The following is a 23,316-nucleotide window of genomic DNA, read 5'->3' as shown; positions in this document are numbered from 1 at the left end:
CTGTAACAGAGTATTTATAACTGCATTTATTATTCGGAGAACTTTCATAGTTTTCTCAAAGAAAAGTGCAACGTTAATTTGATTGGCATCTATCCTATCTGAAAGGAATTCAGGAGAAAACTCATAAAAATAAAATGTTCGAATATGATGATACACACATTTTATGCATGCAATATATATTATATATAATTATACACACACACTATATATACATATTGCACACATTTGTAAGATAAATTTCAAATACATACATATAGTTAACACAAACGTGTTCTTATTCCCCCATCTAGAAATACTTGCCTAACAGCTAAAATCTCATTTATTAAAATATTTATACTCCCATCTTTTACCAAAGCAGGTGTTTTTTTTTAGAAAAAAAGCAGCATCCCAAAAATCAAACGACACAACAAAGAGAGAAGCCAACGTGGCACAATAAAAATCCTTTTAAAAATTTAGAAACCAAATTCTCTTTCTCACTGGTGCCTAAAGGTCCTTATAGAGGAGGCTAAACACATCTAACTGACGAAACGCGTAGCGGACAATGACCACCCAAGGCACTCCAGATGGGGGAGCCGCTGAGGAAGGTGTGAAATGCCAAGGGGGTTCCTCGGGCAGCTCGTGGTTTCCTGGGTCCCAACTACTGAGGGCTTTAAAGGTCAAAACCGGCGCTTTCAACTGGGCTCAGGACCTCCAACAGAAGCCAGCGGAGATATCGCAGCACTGGCAGGATACCACGTGGCCAACTTCAGTGAAAAATTTCAACCAAGCACAGGTCTCTGAAGAATTTTCAAAGGTGTGCTTACAATAGTCTAAGCTAGACTTCACTGTGAGCTAGACCGTGAGTTAACTGACTTTGCAGGATAGGTAAGCACGTACCTGTGAAATTATGGCAAAACACTATTAAGTTGGAATCAAGTGGCCAGGATAGTTTCCAAACTTCTAATAGTCGAGGCATATGGTTTTGAAGCAGCACACCGCCTTCACAGGGCCCACACTGAAACGGGCCAGAATTACCCAACCCCGGTAGAGGTTACCTGCTGCATTTCTATACGAGTCACTGTTTTGAGTGTGTACCATTCTAGCAACTTATACAAAGACACAATGGGCGATCTCAGAGCACTGGGCACGTTTCTGCATCGGATGTAACTGAATTTTATAGTAACCCTTGGTGAAGAAATACCAGCTCGCATAAGCATTTGAGTGGAAGGGCACAAGCTGAGACTCCCACAGTGGTCTTTAAGAATTTATCACGGCACTAGAGGTACTTTCAAATCAGACCAAAGTATCCCCATACTTTTGGGATCACAAGCAACACTATGAGTGGAGCACAAATGACTCTTGGGCAACACTGGCAATCAATCAAATCTGTGGGTCTCATGTGCCTGCCCCAGCTGTCGAAATTTGGGTCCCATTGCACCTTAAAGACCAACTAGATCTCCAGGGTATGAGCTGTTGCAAGTCAGGGGAGCTTTAACTCTTGAAAGCTCATACTCGGGAAAGCTAGTTGGTCTAAAAAGTACTATTGGACCAGAATCCTGTTTTTCTACTACAGGCCAACATGGCTGCCCACCTGAGTTTATCAAAATAGAGCTTTATTTTGCCCAGATCCCCTTCAACTGAGAAGGGGGCAGACAGGATAGGTCCAGCAATGGGGAACCTCCACATTCAGGGGCAGTCAACCTCTGAATTCTAGGGCCAGGAGCCATCTCAGAGGAAGGACTTGGCTTCTTGGCCCTGCTGTTGCTTCTCCATAGTAACTGGTGGGCCAGGCAAGGTGCTAGACTCGAGGGACCCTGGGCGGATCCAGCAGGGCGCCTACATTCATCAACAACATTCTCAGCCTTGTACATCCATCCGTGTGTGTGGAGTAAATGGGGGATGGATATCCACTGAATCTGTTTAGGGGTCCACCTGGTACTTGATGCTCACTTCTAACCAGAGACAGAATCCCAAGCCAAGAAAAAGCGTCGCAGTTCTGGGGAAAGCGTGCTTATTGTTCATTGCTCCTTAGATGTACATTCACCTTTCCACCTCCCAAACCACATGTCCATGTCAGCAGAATTGCTCCAAAACCAGGGCCGTTTCCAGATGGCTTACCTGCACCCGGAACGTCGTGCCACGTTGCGGAGAAAACGCGTTTTCTCGCTCGCGTTTTGCACGACGTCGCACAAAACTCACACGAGAAAACGTGATATTTCGCGTTTTCCCCACAACGTCGCACGACGTTCCGGGTGCAGGTAAGCCATCTGGAAACAGCCCAGGAAACGATTCACAAAGTGGTTCGGCCTAGAACACCTCTGCCACCTGCGGCGGCTATTTTTAACAAAGACTCACCAAGACTTTTCGTTGGGTATTTGATGGCGCCTTCCTGTTTAGGAGGGAAAAGACACACAAAATCAGTTTTGCATTGGGTAAGATGAGACATGCATTGTTGCCCAGAGGAAGGGGACACGGTGTTCAGCAAGGGCAACGGATCACAAATCATTCTGAGAGTATCAAGACCAGTGCGCCCACCATTTCATTTCACTTCCCCCTCTTACTGCAACAGGGCCAGTCTTGATGCCCACAGAGGCTTCCTCCTCTCAGAATTGAGTGATCAGGCTTTTAAAATAATCTTTAAACAATTACTGCTAAAAGGTTCTTTTGACCATCTTTGACCATCTTTTTTTAGTCTACTTCTAGTTTCCTCGGTTTTGAGATTCATTTTGCTCGGTGGTTTATGTTGTGTTTACGCACTGGCTGTTTTTTTTTTTAATTGTTAAATTTTGTGGCAGTAAATGTTAAATCTGCATATTTACATCTCTGTGCACGCGCATGCACGCATGCACGCGCACACACAGACCCTGGCTGGCTGCAAACAATTGTGCAGAACCTTGAGGAAAAATTGTGAAGCAGCTCAGTTTAGCTTCTACTGTAAAAGAAAGAAACGGGCTTCAATAAGGAATGGCAGAATAGCAGTCTTGGAGAGGGAGACTGGAGTATGGATAGCAGCACCGAACTCTGAAGAAGAACAAGCCATTTTCCAATACACACACAGGCAGGGCTAGATCCCAAGGTGTGTTTTCCTGCAAGAAGGCATTTCTGGTCAGGCAAGAGGGGAGGCCCGATTCCCATGCTGTTCTGAAGGCCCCCCCAAGCCACAGCAGCAACATTCTGGGCGACGCAAGGTGCTGAAGAACAGAGGAAGCAGCAAGGCCTGTGGGGGTTTTTTTGGTTTTGTTTCAGCCCCACAATACAGAGCAAACGCTGACACAACGCACAGTGAGGTCCTCCACCACCTCATGTGATCTCCTACACCTGATTACACACGCTTGAAAAAAGTGCCTTTAAAAATTTAGAACCCTCAAGTTTAAGGATTTCCATATTGCCACTCAAGCCCATCATTTCTGCTCAAACAGCTTCGTATCTTTTGAGCAGACTCACCAGAATGACTCTCAAACGGTACTGCTTCAGATTTAAAAACATGTAACAAACAAGAAGGAAAGGGTCTAGAATCTCTAACAAAGACTTCTCAGAACCGTATCAAATTACAAATCTCAGGGTTCTTTGGTGGAAGTTATGACATTTAAAACAGTATAAAAACCAATATACATTTTTAGTTTATATATACCTAAAGAAAGTGAATAATATTAAGGGGGTGGGGAGAAATGGGCATCCCTATCGTAGGATGGTATTTTGTTCTGACTTTGAAAGACAACTGTTCTAATAATAATAGCAGGAGCGTCCACAAACCCCCTCTTAATATCTGCTTATAAAATGCTAAAAGAATATTGGCTACTCGACCCAAGTGAGACAACTGAAAATATTTTCTCTACAGCCTACCTTGATAGGAGCAGACAGGCTATCACTTCCAGAGGGTTTCCTAAATTCACGAACTGAAGAGGGTGCAGTTTTTTCACTTTCTTGAACGGACGTAGAAACTTAAGAGAGGACAGGGAGGAAAAAATTAGGATCCAAGCCTCTCTTGCCTAAAAGGACCCAGCCCGCTTTAAAGGATCACAGATAAGCAGAGTTTTAGATGGGACGTGGCCATGTTGGTCTGCAGGAGAACAGCCGGATTTGAGTCCAGTGGCACCTTTAAAAGTCAACAAGGTTTTCAGGGCGTGAGCTTTCGAGGGTCCGAGCTCCCTTCTTCAGACCTGTGCCTTTAAAGGTGCCACTGGACTCAAATCTGGCTGTTCACCTGTCAGGGTGATCCTAATTGGACGGTATACACAAATGCTGAAAAAGCTATCTGAAAAGATGAAGCAAAGAAATCTGCAGACGGTCCTTCCTGTCTCCCCCAACCAACCCAAACAATGACCATGGAATTCAGTTGTGTATCTCAGGATTTCAGGGTAGTATCTGCAACAAGCTTAAAGCTGTCTGCTTCCGATATCTGAAGAAGCAGGCTGCAGCCCACGAAAGCTGGTGCTTCATTAGAGTTCAATTTCAAAAGGAGTCACCCTAGGCCAGGAGGGGCTGCAGCTCACCAACGAGCCTATGCTAGCGGTGTCGGATGAAGACCCCAGCTACCTCAGATTGAAAAAGAAGACCAGGGCCGATTCCAGACGACTAACCTGAAGGCGCTGCATGCCGCCATGTTCCGGATCGCGATGGGGAAAACGCGAAATATCGCGTTTACTCGCGTGAGTTTGGTGCGACGTCGCGCCAAACTCGTGCGAGAAAACACGATATTTCACGTTTTCCCCGTCGCAATCCAGAACATGGCAGCATGCAGCGCCTTCAGGTTAGTCGTCTGGAATCGGCCCAGGAAGTATGGCGAGATATGGCTTGCGATCCTGGAGGAAGACGCTGCTAGACAGGGCTGTATATGGCCACTCCATGGGTTTATAAACGTGTCAACAGCTGTAAGTTCAATGGACAGGCACTGATCGTGGGAGAACTCCACCTCGAAATTCATTAACTGTGGTAGCCAAGCAGACAACTGGGCCGCTGGAGAGGGAAGTCCGAGCGTCACTGGGACACATACCACTGACCCTCCTCCAGCCATTTTGTGAACATATACTAGCCGAAGACCCATTACCTGTGCCTCGCCGCATCCGTTGGGATGAGGGAGGAAAGGGCCACCAGGCGTGAACAGGGGTGCGCCATTTCTCCCTGGGACTTAGAACCAGGGGCTCACTACTGCAACAAACCAAGTGGTTCAGGAAGCTGGTTTCCCACAAAATGACTCAACGCCCAATCTTGGTGGATGGGGACTATTCTGCCAAGTACGAACAACTTTCTTCTGCCAAATAAGCAGATGTTCAGTACTAATTACAAACTGATTTTCTGCTAAGTATGTCAAAAGCAGACCTGACCACCCCACAGTTAAGATGCTACAGCACAGAAGTAAAAGCAAGATAAACATGGGATCAAATGATTCAGGAAGCCATTAGGGCACGTTATCCATCCAAGAAGGGGAGCGAAAGCCAGTGTAACGCTGTGGTTGAAGAACTGAACTGGGAGACCCAGGTTCGGCTCACTGGGTGATTGCAGGCGAATCACGTGCTCTCAGGTTGGCCTACCTGGCAGGGTTGGTGTGAGGATAAAACGGAGGACAGAATGTCCAAGTCATTTTGGGTCCCCAGCGAGGGGAAAGGGTCAGGGCATAAGTGAAATAAACACAGCTCGAGGCCTCCCGTCCGCGGCTGCACAGCCAAAGGCCATGGAGGCCCCCGTTTCTATTCCCCACGTGCAACTGTGGGGGCGCCTCTGCCTCAGCGAGCTGGGTGGGACACGGCCTGCTCCGCTGCACTCACCTTTCTTTTGTTCGTATTTACTGATTATGTTCAGCAAGTTTGGTGCTATTTTGGTGCACAGCTCTTTCAACATTTGTAGGTTTGTCTCAGATAAGAGGTCTTTCTTCTCTAGGACAGTCAGCAGCTGCAAACAAGACTAGGAGAAAAACGGGAGGTGATCTTTATGCCTTCCTTCACACCTTCTCAACCAGCCCCGACTCCCCCATCTCGTTCCATATCAGCACTCGAGCTCCGCCATCAGCTTCTCTTCGAGGGAAGTGGTGAAATGCCTCCTAACATCAACACACAAAGTTTGCTCCTCAATGGTGGTTGTGGGTTTTCCGGGCTGTATTGCCGTGGTCTTGGCATTGTAGTTCCTGAGGTGTAGCACCAAAAGACAGAGATCTCCCAGTGACACAGTGTGGAAAAGATGTTGGCAGGTCATTTATATCTACTCAGGAGGGGTGGCCATTAGCATTCCACACCCTGGGAAACTCTTACAGAATGACTCAGCTCAACCCCACCCCTCCTGAGTAGATATAAATGACCTGCCAACATCTTTTCCACACTGTGACACTGGGAGATCTCTGTCTTTTGGTGCTACACCTCTGAAGATGCCAGCCACAGCTGCTGGCGAAACATTGGGAACTACAATGCCAAGACCATGGCAATACAGCCCGGAAAACCCACAACAACCATCGTTCTCCGGCCGTGAAAGCCTTCGACAATACATTTGCTCCTCAACTCTACCTCCGTAATTCTGCAATCCCAGACTTTTATCACTTCAAGTGTTCACCCTTGGTTTCTATGGAGATTCAGGGACGTCATGTGAATGTTTTTAATATTAGAGTCCAAGTGTTCAGGGGATGGGTCCCAGATACCTTACTCAGTTACTCAACATTCAATGACCAGCCCCTCCTTAGTTGAACGTCTGAACCAACTTTTAACGCACCAGCTCAAGATCACCTTCGCCAATATCCTGCCCAACACCTCTTCTTGCTTTGTTATCACTACCGTAAATGACTCTGTAGTCTGTACTTTTCTCCATTTCATTTGAGTAGTGCTTAATTACACTTCACTTTGTGCTGCCTGCATTTCATATCCTTTGACCCTGTCGCTTTCAAGAAATAATACAGAATTATTTTTTAGCCACTGCACCTTACTTACCATTTTGGGTTGAACTTTTGGAAGATGGCTCCTCAGAAGGAATACGGCACATCTGAGATCATCCTCAGTGAACTCTTCCGACAATTCATACAACATCTGTCTGTGTAATAATTTTCATAAGGTGAGCTAGCTATTGTATGGTAAATACACTGCAAATCTGATTTATTTTGATTTACTTTCTACATAGCCTGCCTTTCTCACTGAGTCACGAGGAGCATTACACCATTTAAGACACGGCAATCAAACAGCTTGCGATATCTAACAAACACTGCGGTAGGACAAGGATCACCAATATTAGAAACAAAGCAAAAAACCAAAAGTATCAGGCATGAAATTCCACCAACAGTGTGAAAAAGAATGTAATTACAAAAGTTGAAAGTCATGCAGTAAGAGCAAGATAGTACATACAACTAATAAACCACTGTCGTGTTCCCTTTATAACAAAAACGTCCTCCGTTCCATTATACTACAACTTTATTCCCTTTATAAAAATGCTACCCGAACAATCCTGTTTTACACAGTTTGTGGAATGACAGAAGTGTGGGAGCCTTCCTGACCTCCTCGGGTCACCCCCCCCCCACACCCCTGACACCTCTGCAGATCTGAACACAAGCTCTGCTGCCGTTTACTCCCTTCAATAAAAATAACTAATTAAGACAAATTATTACTTCTATCAGTATCAACCAATACTATTTCAAGCAGAACGAATATTCCGACCTGGGAGACTTACCGGTATTCAAGCACCTTCCCTTTCAGAGGCAGGTTTTCCAGAACTTCCTCTTTGGTATAGCCAAATTTCTGCAGCAGGGAGAGACGCCGGATGCGATAGAGGAGCTCTGCTATGACAAAGGGCTCCTCCCGGTTTACAATGTCCTGACTTATGAGGAACTGGAAGATTTCACGTGCTGATGTCATCACTTCCAGCTTGCTGAAAGGGATGAAGTCCTGGCAGAGAAATTTGACGGCCTCTACATCTTCCTTTCCCAAGTCTTCATCGACCATCAGAAGCTGCAGGCGAAACTCAATGCTATCAACCTCGTCCATAATGGCATGAACTTCAGATTGCTGAAAGAAAAGAAACGTATTTTTAAAAACTACGACGTGATGGTGAAAGAGTGAGAGTGCTACGGGGAACGGAATCCCCCCCCCCCAAAATCCAAGGCCCTTCTAAAACATCTGCTTGGCAGAAACAGCGGCAATCAGCCAGTTGATGTTCAAGGCGATGATGTCAAGGGTTTTCAAGGCAAGAGACCAGTAGCACCTTTAAGACTAACCAATTTTATTTTATTGTAGCATAAGCTTTCGAGAATCGTTCTCTTCATCAGATGCCTGACCCGGATCAGGCATCTGATGAAGAGAACTTGATTCTCGAAAGCTTATGCTACAATAAAATTGGTTAGTCTTAAAGGTGCTACTGGACTCTTTTTGATTTTGCTACTACAGACTAACACGGCTAACTCCTCTGGATCCAAGGCAAGAGAGAAACAGAAATGGTTTGCTGATGTCTGCATTGCAGCCTGGGACTTCCCTGGTGGTCTCCCATTCAAGCAGTAACCAAAGACAACCCCACTTAGCTTCCAAGAACTACCAAGATTGGGCTAGCCTGTACTATCCAGATCGGGGTGGCATTGCCAGTGCCAATCTGAAATCAGCAGGTGGTCAGATGGGAGAGGGACAAGTAATTGTTTAGTATTAAAGAAGTAATCAAATCCATTTGGGGCCACTGGTTCCTTACCCCTTTACAGCAATTGCACTTATTCTGGACCAGATCTTTCCCCCAGGATACATCTAAAATACTTCACAACAGCTGAGGCAGGTTGCACTCTGATGCTGCAGTGCTCTCGGTTTCGTTCTACTCCTGGGACTGAGTTTCATTCTGAATCCTCCTGAGCGAGTCTCACAATAGATGTACATTTACAGATTCAATTCATTTATCCCCTGCGTTGCTCTCAATGGGAACCCAAAACAGCTTACATCATTTTTCTTTTCTTCATTTTTTCATGTTGCAAAGAACCTTTCCTTTAGCTCAAGGAAACCTGGAGGTTTTACCCTCTAATAAATTCACTTTACGAGGAGGCGTGCCTGTTGGTTATTTTTTGGGGCAAGCAGGGGCACCTTCTGGCAAGCAAGCTTAGCCGCAACTAAACCATGCCAATTTGCTGCCTAAAAGGCAATCTAACATACGCACCTGCAGGTCACTTTTAAAAAACAGTTCCTCGTGATTTCCTCTGACCCTCATTACTCCCCAACTGCTATTCCCACAATTGCAATTTACACCAACTAAAAGTAGCAGAGTCCGAAATGAAAAATGTGAAACAAGGTTAAAAATCAAAACACCCAAAATTGCAGTGAACGTACTCTGGTGCCAAGAGACAGCTACAAAAATTCCTGCCTAAGCCAAAATTCAAATCCATGTTAGGTTGTTTTTCCTGATGTTTTATGAATAGTATTATTTTCCCATAGACATTCTAACAGAACAGAGTTCAATGGACCCTGAGTTTAAGTCACATTTAGCCCCAGCAAACTGCTAACACTAAAGTTTTTAGGCAAGGGGAATACAAAGAGAGAAAAAAGTGTGTCACTATTCAACGGTAAGGGGGATATGTGTTTGCTTGTATTGATCTGTGCAGGCTTCGTATCTTACACACTGGAGTTAGCTATAATTTTAACTTGATTTTTCTTTTACATCAGTTCTAGGGGTGTGCACCGCAAAAATATTCAGGTTTCCCACTTCGGGTTTACCCGAAGCGGGGAGAAAATTAGGAAATACCCAATACCTGAAGTGGCAAGCCGCTTCAGATTCAGGTATTTGAATCGCTTCGGAATGCTCCATAAAGATTCGGAGCATTGCAAAGTGATTCAGGGGGACTGGGCTTTCTCCCAGCACCCCTACCCACCCCCACCTACTCACTCCCCACTTAGCTGCCGCTGTGCCACCTCCTCCAGGCCCACAGTGGGCCACAGGTCAGTCGTGAAGGCTGGATCCAGTGGCGTGCGGCCCCCCAGGGTAGCAGGAAAGGCGGGTCATCATAGCCTCCACGGCTGCAGCGGCCTGCTTGGCAGCCAGCCACCTCCACCAATGCTGCGGCAAGGCCAAGGTAAGTGGGGGGGAGGGACTGCAGCTGGGGGTTGGGATGTTTAAAGGGCCCTGCTGCTTGCAAGTGGCAGGAAAGGGGCCCTTTAAACTTGGGCCCTGAAGTTTCCCGAAGCAACCCGAATGCTTCAGGGAAGCTTTGATTCGGGATTTTCAAATCTGCTGGCATGCTGGCATGCTGGCCCTGATTCGGGAATCCTGAATTTTTACAGATCAGGTCCTATTTGGATATTTTCCCGAATCAGAAACCCGAAGCGCACACCCCTATTCACTTCTTTTAATCTCCAAAAGGCGCTCATTCTATGAACTTCCAACTAACACATTTACTCATGAATGTAACTTCCACTTCACTTATGTACATGCGTATATTGCTAGCAGGAATGGGCAAGGCCCAAGATCCTGCTCTTGAATACACTGCCATCAAGGCAGATGAAGGTCTGTAATAGCCAAGGCTGCTCATCATCTTGCCCAGCAACAGTCAGCAGGGGCAACACTTGTACTTCTCAGAGAAGGCAAAGGCCACGAGAAATAAAGGGTATCCAAGCGAAGCCTATTGCACACTGTTATTCTGCCCCCTCCAAGAGCTCGGGGTTCTCCCTTCCCCCTTTTACCCTCATAATCCTGTGAGATCAGTTAGGCTGAGAGAGAGCGAGTCATTCGGCAAACTTCATGATGGAGGACTCAATCCCCGGTCTCTCCGATCCTAGTCCAGCCCTGTAACTGGGGCTGCTGTCTGCCATGCAGGTCTCTCTTGCCAACTCAGGGTTTGCCTTGCCTTCTTCTCTACACCAAAGTTTTGGTTGAGTTCAAATCCTCCTGTTAAATCCATCTCTGCTCCTGAAGCGTCTCCATCTTCAGCTCTTGAGAGTGTAACGGAATGCTTATCTGCGTCTCATTAAGACCTCCAACAGTTCAGATTAAAGATTTTACCTTATATTCTGAACAGACTTTGAAGCGAGATCTGAAAACAGCTTTCGTTCCTTTTAGTGAAACTATTTGTCAGTACAAAATAATTCATAGGGTTCTTCTTGCAGTACTCTCCACTCCAAGACACAAAGACTCCTAAGAGTTTAATGATTTCTTTTATTAAAATAAAATTTAGCCTTTTTAACAAAGCAAGATATAAAAATATAAATGCTTATTAAGATAAAACCTACAAAGACGGAACTGACAAAGGCAACAAGAATTAACAGTGCAATCCTAAGCAGAGTTACTCTGATTTAAATAGTCTTAGGCTGGAGTAACTCTGTTTAGGATTGCACTGTATGTCTCCTAACATTTCTCAATTAAATCTAAGTTTAAATCAATAAGATTTACTATGAGATGCATTGAAGTTCCTATAACACACATTACAAAAGTTTCTCACTGAGCTCTTCATGAGATTTCTTTCAGCCAAATCCCTGATCTGCTATTTAGGTTAGCACTTTTCTAGTTAGTTTATGCAGAAATCTAGGATCTTTTTCAAGTGATAGCATAGATAAACTATGGTTGGTTGGAAATTACTTATTCGTATTTTCAATCGTGACATTCTGCCTAGCCAAAAAGTGACACTATGTCCAACTATAAATCATTAAAGATGACAGGAAAAGTTAAGTGAGCAGCTCATCAGTGGTCCATTCTAACAATTAGAGAACATTTATCTATTACTGTTCCCTATTTTTAATTGGCTGTCAAAGATGAAAGAGCACCTGTGTAGTTATACAACATGCTAGAAAAAAAACTACTGTAAAGTTCATACAGAGTTCACTAGAATCCATGTGTATCATTAAATAGAACGTGCTCTAATCCATATTTCCATGGCAGGACTGTAATCTGGAGAGCCGGGTTTGATTCCTCATTCCTCCACTTGAAGCCAGCTGGGTGGCCTTGGGTGAGTCACAGCTCTCTCAGCCCCACCCACCTCACAGGGTGATGGTTGTAAGGATAGTAACAACCAGGGCTCATTTCAAGGGGGAATGCGCAGGAACACAGTTCCAGCAGTTTCCAAAAGAGGTCACATGTCAGGTAGCCCCGCCCACCTGACTTCTTGACCATTTTGGGCCTGTTTTGTTCTGGGTTGGGGCCAAAATGGCCTGGATCAGGCCTCTGACAGGTGGTGGATCATTCTCCTGCTTAGCAGTAGCACGATCCTGACCATTTTGGGCCCCTTTCCTGCCATTTTCAGCCCCTTTTTGCCATTTTGGGCCCAATTTCGGCCCTGAATGGCCAGGATTGGGTCCAAAACAGCCAGGATAGGTGATGCCAGGAGGTATGGCATAGGCAAATCAGTTATGCTAATGAAATATTTCCAGTGATGTCAAGGGGTGTGGCATATGCTAATGAGTTATGCTAATGAGTTCCTCCACTTTGTAAACCGCTCTGAGTGGGAATTAAGTTGTCCTGAAGGTGGTATATAAATCAAATGTTGTTGTTGTTGTTGTTATAAGAGGGTCCCAGAAGTTGCGAAGGTTGCAAAGAATTGCCCCAGATACGACTGGAGAAGCTGAAGCTGGCCCAGCATTCCTGCTCTGCATCTCTCCCAGCAACATCCTGCACGCCCCCCCCCCCCGGCCTCCATGTTGGAACCGGTTCCTCTGTCTAGCTAGCAGGACCAATTCCAAAGTTTGCCATCTCTTTTTGAGCTTCCTCGACCTGTGGCTCTAACAGACACTGGCCTTAAAATTAGGGAGGTGACTTTTTCACCTTACTTTTGCTTCCTGCCAGGGAAAACTCCCCTTTGTCAGGCTCCAGCTAAAGATACAGCAAAAATTATCAGGACGGAGGAAAAACAGCCCTATTTACCTGTTCACAGCGTTCCCCCCCCCCCCCCCCCCCGTTTGTGGGCCCTGCAGGGTTTCTGCCTCTGGCAGCCTGCCACACAAAGAGAGGGAAAAGCTGCACCTGTGACGTTTCAGCCCCTCATCAATTGTTTATAGGCCCAGAAGAGCAGCACCTGAAGCCTGCTGTTTGGCCCAAGCCTCGCCTCTCCTTCGGTCCCTGCTTCTTCCAGCTCTGCCTCTCCACCAGCCAGTATCTCCTACTTTCCTTCTTACTTCCAAGCTTGCCCTGTTTCCTTCACCGATCTGGGTTCCTAGCTAGCTATCTTTACTTTCTTATACTCTTGTGACAATTGCCCTGCCAATTGACCTTAGACACCTGCATTCTTCCCACCCTTTCCCTCAGTTCCCCATCTTCATTGCTTTTATTTCCCTCGGGTCTGTCTACTTCATCTACACCTCCTCCAATTTCTCATGTCTTACTCCACACTGCTAACTTTGGTAGCCTTTTCCTCTGACTCCCCTGTCCCTGAGACCTTTGCTCTGTAGGTTCCTTGCATCATGGCACCTCTTCTCACTCAACTATCCATCTTGCCAGCACAGCTTTCCCTCCCTAGAGCCAGTGGGAAGTTTAAACCCTGGCCCAAACTCACCTCTCACTTTCCTAAGAGGAAAATGCCTGTGAAAATTCCATAATGCCTCTTTCCTTCTACTATGTTCCCAAGCATCCTGAGGTATCATACTAGGGTTGCCAGCCTCCAGGTAGTAGCTGGAGATCTCCTGGAATTACAACTGGTCTCTGGGCCACAGAGATCAGTTCACCTGGAGAAAATGGCTACTTGGGGGGGGGGGGGTTTGGACTGTATGGAATTATACCATGCCAAGGTCCTTTCCCTCCCCAAACCCCACTTTCTCCAGGTTTCTTCAGGTTTCACCACCCAGATCTCCAGGAATTTCCCAACTTGGAGCTGGCAACCCTATATCCTACTACCTTTGCCAAAAGGAGATGGATGATTCACAGCCAGCAAATCAATTCTTTAGTGCATTACAATATAGATCAGGATCCCTAATCTTTTTGAACCTGTGGGCGCCACTGGAAGTCTAACACAGGTAATGGGGGTAACCACAAAATGGCTGCCGCAGGAAATGTAGCCGACCACAAAATGGCTGTCACAGGGGCAATCACATATCCACAAACATAAAGAGGAAGCCCAAGTGCAGGGAAGAAGATTAATTAAAAATATATACTGGGAAAGAGGAATCAGAGAAGGAACCCAACGCTGTGGTGGCAGCTGTCACCAAAACCATGTAATGTTAAGTGGCACAGCCAATCAAATCTCCAAAAGCCAATCAAAAGCCCTGCTGGGCAAGAGACTCACTTGGTTCCACCCATTTTCTAAGACACTGGGTGGGCACCAGGAAAGGGGCTTGTGGGTGCCATGTCCCCATGGGTACCACATTGGGGAACCCTGGTATAGATTCTCTTCCATCTTTTTTCAGGGGTGCGCCCTGGTACAGAGTATCGACTCCTCTTAACAGAGTGCTGGCACCTCTTAGGCATTCAGGACTTGAGCTGAGAAGGGAGAACATCAGAAGGGAGAACGGACCATCGGATACTCACTGTGAAGGGTCCTTCTCCTCTGAGGAAGGAGGACATCTTGATGGGTGATTCCCACCCTCTAGTCAGGGAGGCAGGAACAAGTTTTCTACTTCCTGTCTTCCTAGTGAGAGTCACCCTTTCTTCCAGTTTTGGCAACTCCGAAAGCAGTTATAGTGTCATAATTATGAATACGACACTCTAGAACTGAGTAACAAGGAGAAAGGTGAGAACAAACATGTTAAGGGGAAACATCAGGACAGGAAGTAAATTGGTCAGGCAGAAGAGAGTGAAAAGACAATGATTTTGGGAGGGGCAAGATGTCCTCCTTTCCTCAGAGGAGAAGGACCCTTCACGGTGAGTATCCAATGGTCCGTTCTCCCTCTGAGGCGGAGGACATCTTGATGGGACCTCCCAGAGCAGTGTCCCTATTTTCTGGGTGGGTCATTGTCATCTGGTCATATGTCGTAATACTCTTCTGCCAAACGCTGCATCAGCTGAGTTGTAAGTGTTCAGCTTATAGTGTTTAATAAAGGTAGATACAGACGACCAAGTAGCTGCCTTGCAAATCTCTTAACTGTAGCACGTCTGGCAAATGCTGCGCTGGTGCAGCACTTCCTATTGAGTGAGTAGTAATCCTAGCTGGTGTGTTTAGTTTCTGAATTTTGTGTGCTTTGATAATGCATGCCTTGAAGTTACTGCTAATGGCAGATTTAGACACCCTCATTTCTTTATTCGGTGAGGATACAGAGATAAATAAGGAAGCTGTTTTCCAGATTTGCTCTGTCGTATAAAGAAATGCTTTTAGAGTAAGTCTTATGTCCACAGCATGCCACATTTCTTCTTTGGGATGAAAAGTATTGGGTCAACTGATAGTAGACATAATTCCAGTGATCTGTGCGAGAGATCACTTTTGGTATGACGGTAGGATCTGTTCTCAGGACCGTTTTGTCCTTGTGTAAGATACGTAGCTCAAGCTAATTAACAGGGTACCCGGTTCCGAAACCCTTCTTGCAGATGTAACTGCAGAGAGGAACAAAGCCCTCAAGCACATAAGAGGAATTTCCTTGACAGAGACTGAGAACCCTGGGGAGAGCAGGCCCCATTCCCTGGAGGGAAAAAAGGGCACGTAGGCATATATGGAACCAACAGGGGGGAAAGACTTCACTCTCTGCCTACGTTTCCCTTTCCCTTTCTTTTTCTGGTAAAGGTTTTCCTTTCCAGCTGCCTCAGAGGGCCTGCTAGGGATTCCCTGTGTGAGAAACGGCCTCTTCCACAGTTCCCTGTTTGGGGGATGGAAGGCCTGGAGGAAGGGCCACAGGGAGGCCCGTCTCTTCCCTCAGCACTCTGACAAAAACTGGCAGTCTCACTTTATGTAACCAAGTTTAGGAAATCTGGGAATAGCATTGCAGTGCCTGACCCAATTGCTTTACTCACAAGTAGACCGTCAGCAGCACTGGACTCTGGGGCCACTGCTATCGGGTGCTCTCGCTGGGTCCTGCGCCTACTGATTGCTTCAGATGTGGGAAACCACTCCGCATGGCCGCCACAGCCGAAGGAAGGAAGGAAGGAAGGAAGGAAGGAAGGAAAGAAGGAAAGAAGGAAAGAAGGAAAGAAGGAAAGAAGGAAGGAGAAAGCTTCCCCCGCAAGCCTTCTAGCAGGCGCACAGGGAGAAAGAGAACAGCAAGGAGGTAGAGCAGAAAGGAGTAAACAAGGCCAGGATCAGGTTCCGGAAAGTAGAAGCGAAGGAAAGGAAGAAAAACTGTAGAAAGCCGAGGCAGCGCACGGAAGAAGCTGCTCTCCCTGTTGAGGCAGGAATGAAACTGAAAGGAAGGGTGACTCCCACTAGGAAGACGGGAAGGAGAAAGCTTGTTCCTGCCTCCCTGACTAGAGGGTGGGAATCAGCCATCAAGATGTCCTCCGCCTCAGAGGGAGAACTTGCGCCTTTTTAAGGGAAAAAAGCACTGTTTTTACTATTTCATACTAACTGAAGAAATATGACCAAGTGACAGAGTTTAAAAAGCAAACTACTATTTCTTGCTTTGGTCACATATGAGCTCACTTAACAGGATACAATATTTTAAAATCTTAACTTTTTACCCTTTAGAGGAACAAATACTAAGAAACCCAGGTTTGTGAGTGGAGACGAAGCTTGTTCCTACAACAGGGAGAGGGAGTCAGCTCTTGAGAACCCCACAGCGAGGAATAAAAGTGGTTCGCCTATCTAGGCTTTCTGGACTGGCGATCTTAGGACATAACAAAGGTGGCTATCAAACCCTCAAGGCAGACAAACCTGGTTTAAATTGGGGATCTCTAGCTATCCCTGCCAGGTCGTGTATCGGACACATGACAAGCAGGTGCTCAGTCCGTGAGTTTTCTACCTCTGAATGAGCGTAATGCCAAGAGTTGTTCTACCTGCCAATTCTCTTGTTTTCTTAAGATACGGCCTGGGGCGGTGGCACGCCTAGTGGGTCAGATCACCTGGTCAGGCTTGATTCAGATATAGGCATGCACGAAAGAAGCCCCAGGTTTCTAGTTAGCTTTGCTATATCAGCTCCTTCCTCTCCTGGCAAGACGTTCACCTCAACAATGTTTCTGGATCATTTGAGATATGGTATACAAATACTAAACCTACTAGTGGATCTTGCCTCCATTTTATCTTTTTATTAAAACATACTTATTTATAGTTGTTGTGGGTTTTCCGGGCTGTATAGCCGTGGTCTTGGCATTGTAGTTCCTGATGTTTCGCCAGCAGCTGTGGCTGGCATCTTCAGAGGTGTAGCACCAAAAGACAGAGATCTCTCAGTGTCACAGTGTGGAAAAGATGTTGGCAGTTCCACACTGTGACACTGAGAGATCTCTGTCTTTTGGTGCTACACCTCGGAAGATGCCAGCCACAGCTGCTGGCAAAACATCAGGAACTACAATGCCAAGACCACGGCAATACAGCCCGGAAAACCCACAACAACCATCGTTCTCCGGCCGTGAAAGCCTTCGACTATACTTATTTATACTTTTAACACAGGCTAACATGTTAATACTAGCCATTGATTTTACACAGATAATTAGTTCAAGCCTCCAGGCAGTGGTTACTTGAGCCAATTAATTATTTCTTACCCAAAGTAAGGAGGTTACAGTCAAGGAGCTTCTTCTCCAAAGCAAACAGTCCCGTTCAATTCAGTTGCCCAAACTAATAGGTTTTCAAGATCATATTCCAACGGGTTGTTTTCCCGCCTGATAGGGCTCACATTCTGGAATAACTAGTTATAACTTCATCCAAAACTATCTGTACTCAAATATCTCCTTAAAATATATAAAAGCTGTGTTCATTCTTGCTACTTTTATCACAGCAAAGAATATTAAGGAACAGGGGTTACAAGTTTTTCATATATGTGACACTACCCTTCTTCCATCAACACTTCATTGCATTTCCACTATATTTTTATAAAAACTTTAAAAATAATTCTCAAAATTATAGAGTGACAATGGGAAACAACAGGGTTTTGCGTTAACAGGGGAAAGGAGGAAAACCTTAGATGAAGAGAACTGGATGTATTTACAAAAGGAATGATATTAATTAAACCCATGTATATCCTTGTCAGAATTATTATAAGATTATGATCTGGTGTTATTTGACATTACGGAGGGCAAAAATTTGTATATACATTAACAGTTGTCAGGAGAGAAAAAACAATCTCTGCTATGATTTTGCCTTCCTGACTTTAAAAAAAAAGCCACAGAAGAGGAACAAAGAGCAACACGCCAGATTTCCCACCATCTTTGCCCCTTCCTGTCAGAGTAATGGCCACAGGCTCGCATACACAACTCTTCAATCTGCCTGCCATACTCTGTACAGCAGTTTAAGTTTTAAAATAACGCAGTATCTGCTCACATTAAATCCAGAATCAAATGTTGCATAATACTTTTTATGAGGACCAACCAAAATCTCTTAAAACAGACTCACATAAACATAAACTGTGGGGACAGGCCCCCTTCGAGAGGAAAAAAGCGCTGGACCAGCGGGATTTATTTACTTACTTCATTAGTACTTATTTTGTCTCCCCCAGTAGAGAGACCCCAAACAATTCTCCTCTCATTTTATCCTCACAACCACCCTATGAGGTAGGTTAGGCCGAGGTGGTATGACTGGCCAAAGAGAGCTTCCATGGCAGAGTAGAGATTTGAACCAGTGTTGCCAACCTCCAGGTGGTGGCTGGAGATCTCCCAGAATTTCAACTGATCTCAAGACGGCAGAGATCAGTTCCCCTGGAGAAAATGGCTGCTCTGGAGGGTGGACTCTGTTGGAGCATTATACTCTGTTGAGCTCATTCCCCTTCCCAAACCCCGCCCTCCCCAGGCTTTACTTCCAAATCTCCAGGAATTTCCTACCTGGAGTTGGCAACGCTAATTTGAACCGGGGTCTCCCAGATGCAAGTCGAACACTCTAACCACTATACTGACTGAAGCTGAATCCCACAAAGACGCAGGTCCTGTACTTGAGTCGTGGGGCATCGGGGGGGGGGGGAGATCCAGCTCTTGGCCTTCGATGGGGCACCACTTGTGTCCGTCCCATCGGTCACGAGCCTTGGTGTGACGCTGTACTCCTCTTTATCAATGGAGGCTCAGGTTGTGACAGTTGCTCAGTCTGCCTTTTTCCACCTTCGGCAGGCCAGGCAGCTTGCCCCTATCTTTTGACCCACGATCTAATGACAGTGATCCATGCAACGGTCATCTCCAAATTGGACTACTGTAATTTGCTCTACGCAGGGCTTCCCATGAGTCTGACCTGGAAATTGCAGGGGGTCCAGAATGCTGCTGTGCGTGTCCTGATGGGTGCACCATACAGGGCACACATAACTCCAACTCTGCAGCAGCTACACTGGCTTCCCGTGGAGTTCTGAGTCAGGTTCAAGGTGTTGGTTTTAACCTATGAAGCCCTAAACGGACTGGGGCCAGCATACCTGAGGGACCGCCTCTCCCCATATATACCCCGGAGGGTGCTGAGACCTGCAGGTAAACACCGGCTGGTGGTCCCTGGCCCCAGGGAGGCTCAACTGGTCTGGCCTTGACCAGGGCCAGGGCATTTTCAGTCCTGGCCCCGACCTGGTGGAACTCCCTGTCAGAAGACACTCGGGCCCACCAAGATCCTCCATCCCTTTGGCGGTCCTGCAAGACAGAGATGTCCCGCCAGGCATTTGGTTGAGGCCAACATTAAATCCATCGAATTAGTCTCCCTGCTGGCCTCCCACTTGTCGGGGGGGGGGGCCTACATGGTCATCTGGCTCCCACACATGAGTAGCCGCAGGATATCAACCTACACCTTCACCCTTTGAGCAGGTGAATTGCTGAAGTGCTGTTTTGTAAGATTTGTGATTTTATTGTTAGGCCCATGTTTTTGTTGTAACCCGCCCTCAGCCTGCTTGTGGGGAGGGAAGGCTATAAATTAATTAATTAAATAAATATGCCAAATATACTAGATTACAGACAGATGTTTCTAGGGGAAAATAAAACCTCTCTTTGCATCAAGTTCCTCAACCCTTCCGGCCCAAACCTCAACGTCCTTTTGCACCTTCATTGTACCACCATCCTACTGCGATCTGGGAAAAGGGAAGTCCCAGAAGAGGCGCTGCTAGTTGTGCTGAAGGATCCATGTCCATAGATGATGTGTGTGTGTGTGTGTGGGGTGGGGGGGCGGGAGAGATATCCTGATATTTTCCTTCTACAATCCCAGTTAAGATCCTTGCACAGGGCAGCCATGGGCTGACTGGACACCAGGAAGTCAAAGGAACTCTGATCAGGGGGCGAAAAGATGGCTGCCCCTAAATTAGGGTGGACATTACTGGATGTCTAGCAAGGCCTGATTCCGTGGGGTGTTGCAAATGCAAAGCAAAAGAACTGATCGGAGAGCCTTTCCACATTTAAAGTCAGACCTGATTGGGGGAGGGGCACAAAGTTCAAAAACTTTAAGGAAACCGAAGCCCCGCGCGGTGGGTGACACACACCACACACACACCACACACCCCGTCACTCTCCCATCGCCGCACTCGCCAGCAACGGTGAGGGGAGATCCCGCCGAGGGGGGGCTTCCTCTCAAGAGCTGGAGCCAAGGCCAGGATCCCCAAACACGGCGCTCTGCACCCTCCCCGCAGCTGCAGGCCCCAAGCAAACTCCCCAGCCCCGGAGCCTTTTCCGGCCCGCCACGGAGACTGCGGAGGGAGAGCCGCCGGCCGTCTTGCGCCCTTCGGGAGGGCTCTCAGGGGCTCGGCTTGGCCGGGCTGAGGCGGCGCCTCCTTCCACCTGCCAAAGGTCAGGCGGCAACTGGCAGGCCTGGCTCCGGGGCAGCTCCTGGCAGAAGGGCGGGCTCGGCGCAGCCCAGGGAGCGGGCACGCGGGGGCGGCCTGGAAGCAACCGGGCGGCGGGCTGGCGAGAGCCCCCTTTCTTCGGCAGCGCTGGTCGCAGAGCCGGAGCGCGCGGGGCCGTCCCCGGAGGGCGCTTCGCCGCCTGGAGCCCGGCACGCGGGTCGAGCCCGAGGAAGCCGCGGCTTCCGCGCCCGCCTCCCTTTCTGGCCCGCGGGGAGGCGCCCGGGCAAACTCCGCCTCCCTCCGGCGCCTCGCGGGGCCCTTGCCGGGGCCGGAGCGGCGGGCCGGGAGACGCGCGCGGGGCCCCTGGAGGCCGGCCGGGCTCCCCTCGCGCCTCTGCTGCAGGCCGGCCGGCCGGCCCGCGCGCCCGCCCCGTCCTCTCGCCCCGAAGGCGCCGCCGCCGTCGAGCCAGCGCGCCTTGGCAGCCCGCCCTTCCCTTCCCTTCCCTCCCTTGGGCGCCGAAGCCCCGCCGGCGCGCACCTACCCCAGCAGCGGCGAGAAGGGGCGGGGGGGGGGGGACCCGGGAAGCGCCCCTGCTTGCGCGGCCAGCGAGAGACCCCCGACGGCGGCGCGGAGCTCCCGGCGCGCTGCTGCGCTGCGCCCGCCTTCAGGCTCCGCCCGCCGCCGAAGTGGGCCGGGCCTGGGCGGGGAGGGCGACGCGGGTTTCCGCTGGCGCCTTCGGCGGCGGGGCCTCGGGCGCGAAACGGCTCGGGCGCGAAAAGGCCCCGGCCGCGAACCCCGCGCCCGAGGCTGGCCGGAAAGCGCCTCTCGCCCCCGGCTGTGCCAAGGTCCCGGGCGCCCAACAAGCCGGGCGGGGAAGGCGCCGTGGGAGGGAGCGGGGGGGGGAGGTCTGCGGGACCTGCAGCTGAGCTCCGGGCCCGCGAGCAGCGGGGCCTTCCCCTGGGGAAAGGGCCGCTTCGGAGGGGGGGGGGCTCCAGAGTTGGGTCGCCACCTCTGGTCGGGAAATTCCTGGAGATTCGGGGGGGTGGAGCCTGGAGAGGGCCAAGTTGGAGGAGGGGAGCAACGTCCGCTTGGTGTCACGCCACAGGGCCCTCCTTCCGAGGCAGCGGGGGAACTCCCTCTCTCCCCTGGAGATCTCCAGCCCCCCCCCGGAGGTTGGGAACCCTCCTGCGGCCCTGGTTTGGGGCGCATTTCTGAAAGAAGCCAGCAGTCCCTCGGCCAGTTGGGGTAAATGGTGGCCCTGCTTTACACCCAGCCAGACGGTCGGTCCGTCAACGTCCGCATTTTCCACTCTGAGCGGCAGCAGCTTTCCAGGGTCTCTGGCTGAGGCCTTTCCCACCTCCTGCCACCTTAATCCTTTTAACGGGGGATGCCGGGAATTGAACCCGGCGCCTTCAGCATGCAGAGCAGGCGCAGTTTAGGGCCGCCGGGTGGGGGTGGGGGGGCAAGGAGTGTTGGGGGTTGTTGAGAATTTAACCCGCAGCCCCAGCAATGACATCATTTCCAGCCTGACACAGAAGCGACGGGTCGCACCAGGGGCTGAGTTTTTAAAAAGGAGCCCAAATTGCTGTTTTGGACAGATTTTTTCAGACTCAACCCTGGCACAGCCCATCATTTCAGGGTCCTACTGACAATGATGTAATGGCTGGGGGGGGGTGTGCCTGCTCCCATGCTGCCCCCCCCCCCGCTCTCCCCCACCTGCAGGACAGGTGAGCGGTGGCAAAGGGCAGCAGCTGGTAGGGGCTGGGAGCGGGGGATGCCTTGCCACAGCTAAGATTGCCAGCTTCCATGTGGGCCTGGACATCTCCCAGAATGGCAACTGATCACACTAAAGAAACCAGTTTACCTGCAGAAAATGTGGGGAGATTTGAATAAGATGCGATTTAACATGGATGAGTGCCAGGCTCTCCACCTGGGTAACAAAAATGCAAAGCATGCGTCCTGGATGAGGGATGGACTTCTGCGCAGCAGGGTGTGTGAACAAGACCTTGGGATACGGGTGGATGGGAAGCGAAATACGAGCCGTCAGTGTGGTGCAGCAGCAAAAAAGGCGAACACAATGTTGGGGTGTAGCCACAAAGGCGTAACATCCAAACCACAGGACGCCATTGTCCCGCTACATACCGCGTTGGTCAGGCCCCACCTGGAGTTTTGTGTGCAGTTCTGGAGGCCTCATTTCAAAAAGGACGTGGACAAATTAGAACGGGTGCAGAGGAGAGCAGCCAGGAGACCAAGCCCTACGAGGAAAGACTGAGGGGCCTGGGAATGTTCAGTTTGGAGAAGAGGAGGCTGAGGGGAGACAGGATTGTTCTCTTTAAGTACTTAAAAGGCTGTCACTTAGAGCAGGGAGGGGAGCTGTTCCTGTTGGCAACAAAGGACAGGACTCGGAACAATGGGTTTAAACTGCAGGAGGGAAGGCACCTGCTGGATGCTGGGGGAAACTTCAGGTCCAGAGTAATTCAGCAGTGGAATCAGCTGCCTAGAGATGTGGTGGGGCCCCCCTCCTTGGCAGCCTTCAGGGAGCTGCTGGATGAATCCCTGTCAGGGATGCTTTAGGCTGTTCCTGCATCGGACCGGGAGCTGGGCTGGATGGGCTGTAAGGCCCCTTCCGACCCTTAACATTATAAGCCCAAGAGGGGCCTGGTGGGGAGGGAGGAAA

General features: G+C 48.8%; 1 protein-coding gene across 1 annotated transcript in view; it reads right to left on the bottom strand.

Annotated features, from left to right (window-relative positions):
- The window catches only part of LOC129324564 (caspase-10-like), a 31,498-nt gene extending 10,213 nt beyond the window's left edge, over positions 1 to 21,285 (bottom strand). The window contains exons 1-6 of the mRNA XM_054971884.1: positions 21,181 to 21,285; positions 7,621 to 7,955; positions 6,891 to 6,990; positions 5,745 to 5,880; positions 3,823 to 3,920; positions 2,335 to 2,368 (exon numbers count right to left, since the gene is read on the bottom strand). Of these exons, the coding sequence (XP_054827859.1) occupies positions 2,335 to 2,368; positions 3,823 to 3,920; positions 5,745 to 5,880; positions 6,891 to 6,990; positions 7,621 to 7,934 (682 nt within the window). The 5' untranslated portion in view covers positions 7,935 to 7,955; positions 21,181 to 21,285. The remainder of the gene's footprint in view (positions 1 to 2,334; positions 2,369 to 3,822; positions 3,921 to 5,744; positions 5,881 to 6,890; positions 6,991 to 7,620; positions 7,956 to 21,180) is intronic.
- Between the last annotated feature and the right edge of the window lie 2,031 nt (positions 21,286 to 23,316).

The sequence above is a fragment of the Eublepharis macularius genome, chromosome 2 (assembly GCF_028583425.1).
Source record: "Eublepharis macularius isolate TG4126 chromosome 2, MPM_Emac_v1.0, whole genome shotgun sequence".
Lineage (NCBI taxonomy): Eukaryota > Metazoa > Chordata > Lepidosauria > Squamata > Eublepharidae > Eublepharis > Eublepharis macularius.
This window is presented reverse-complemented; position numbering and strand designations above follow the sequence as displayed.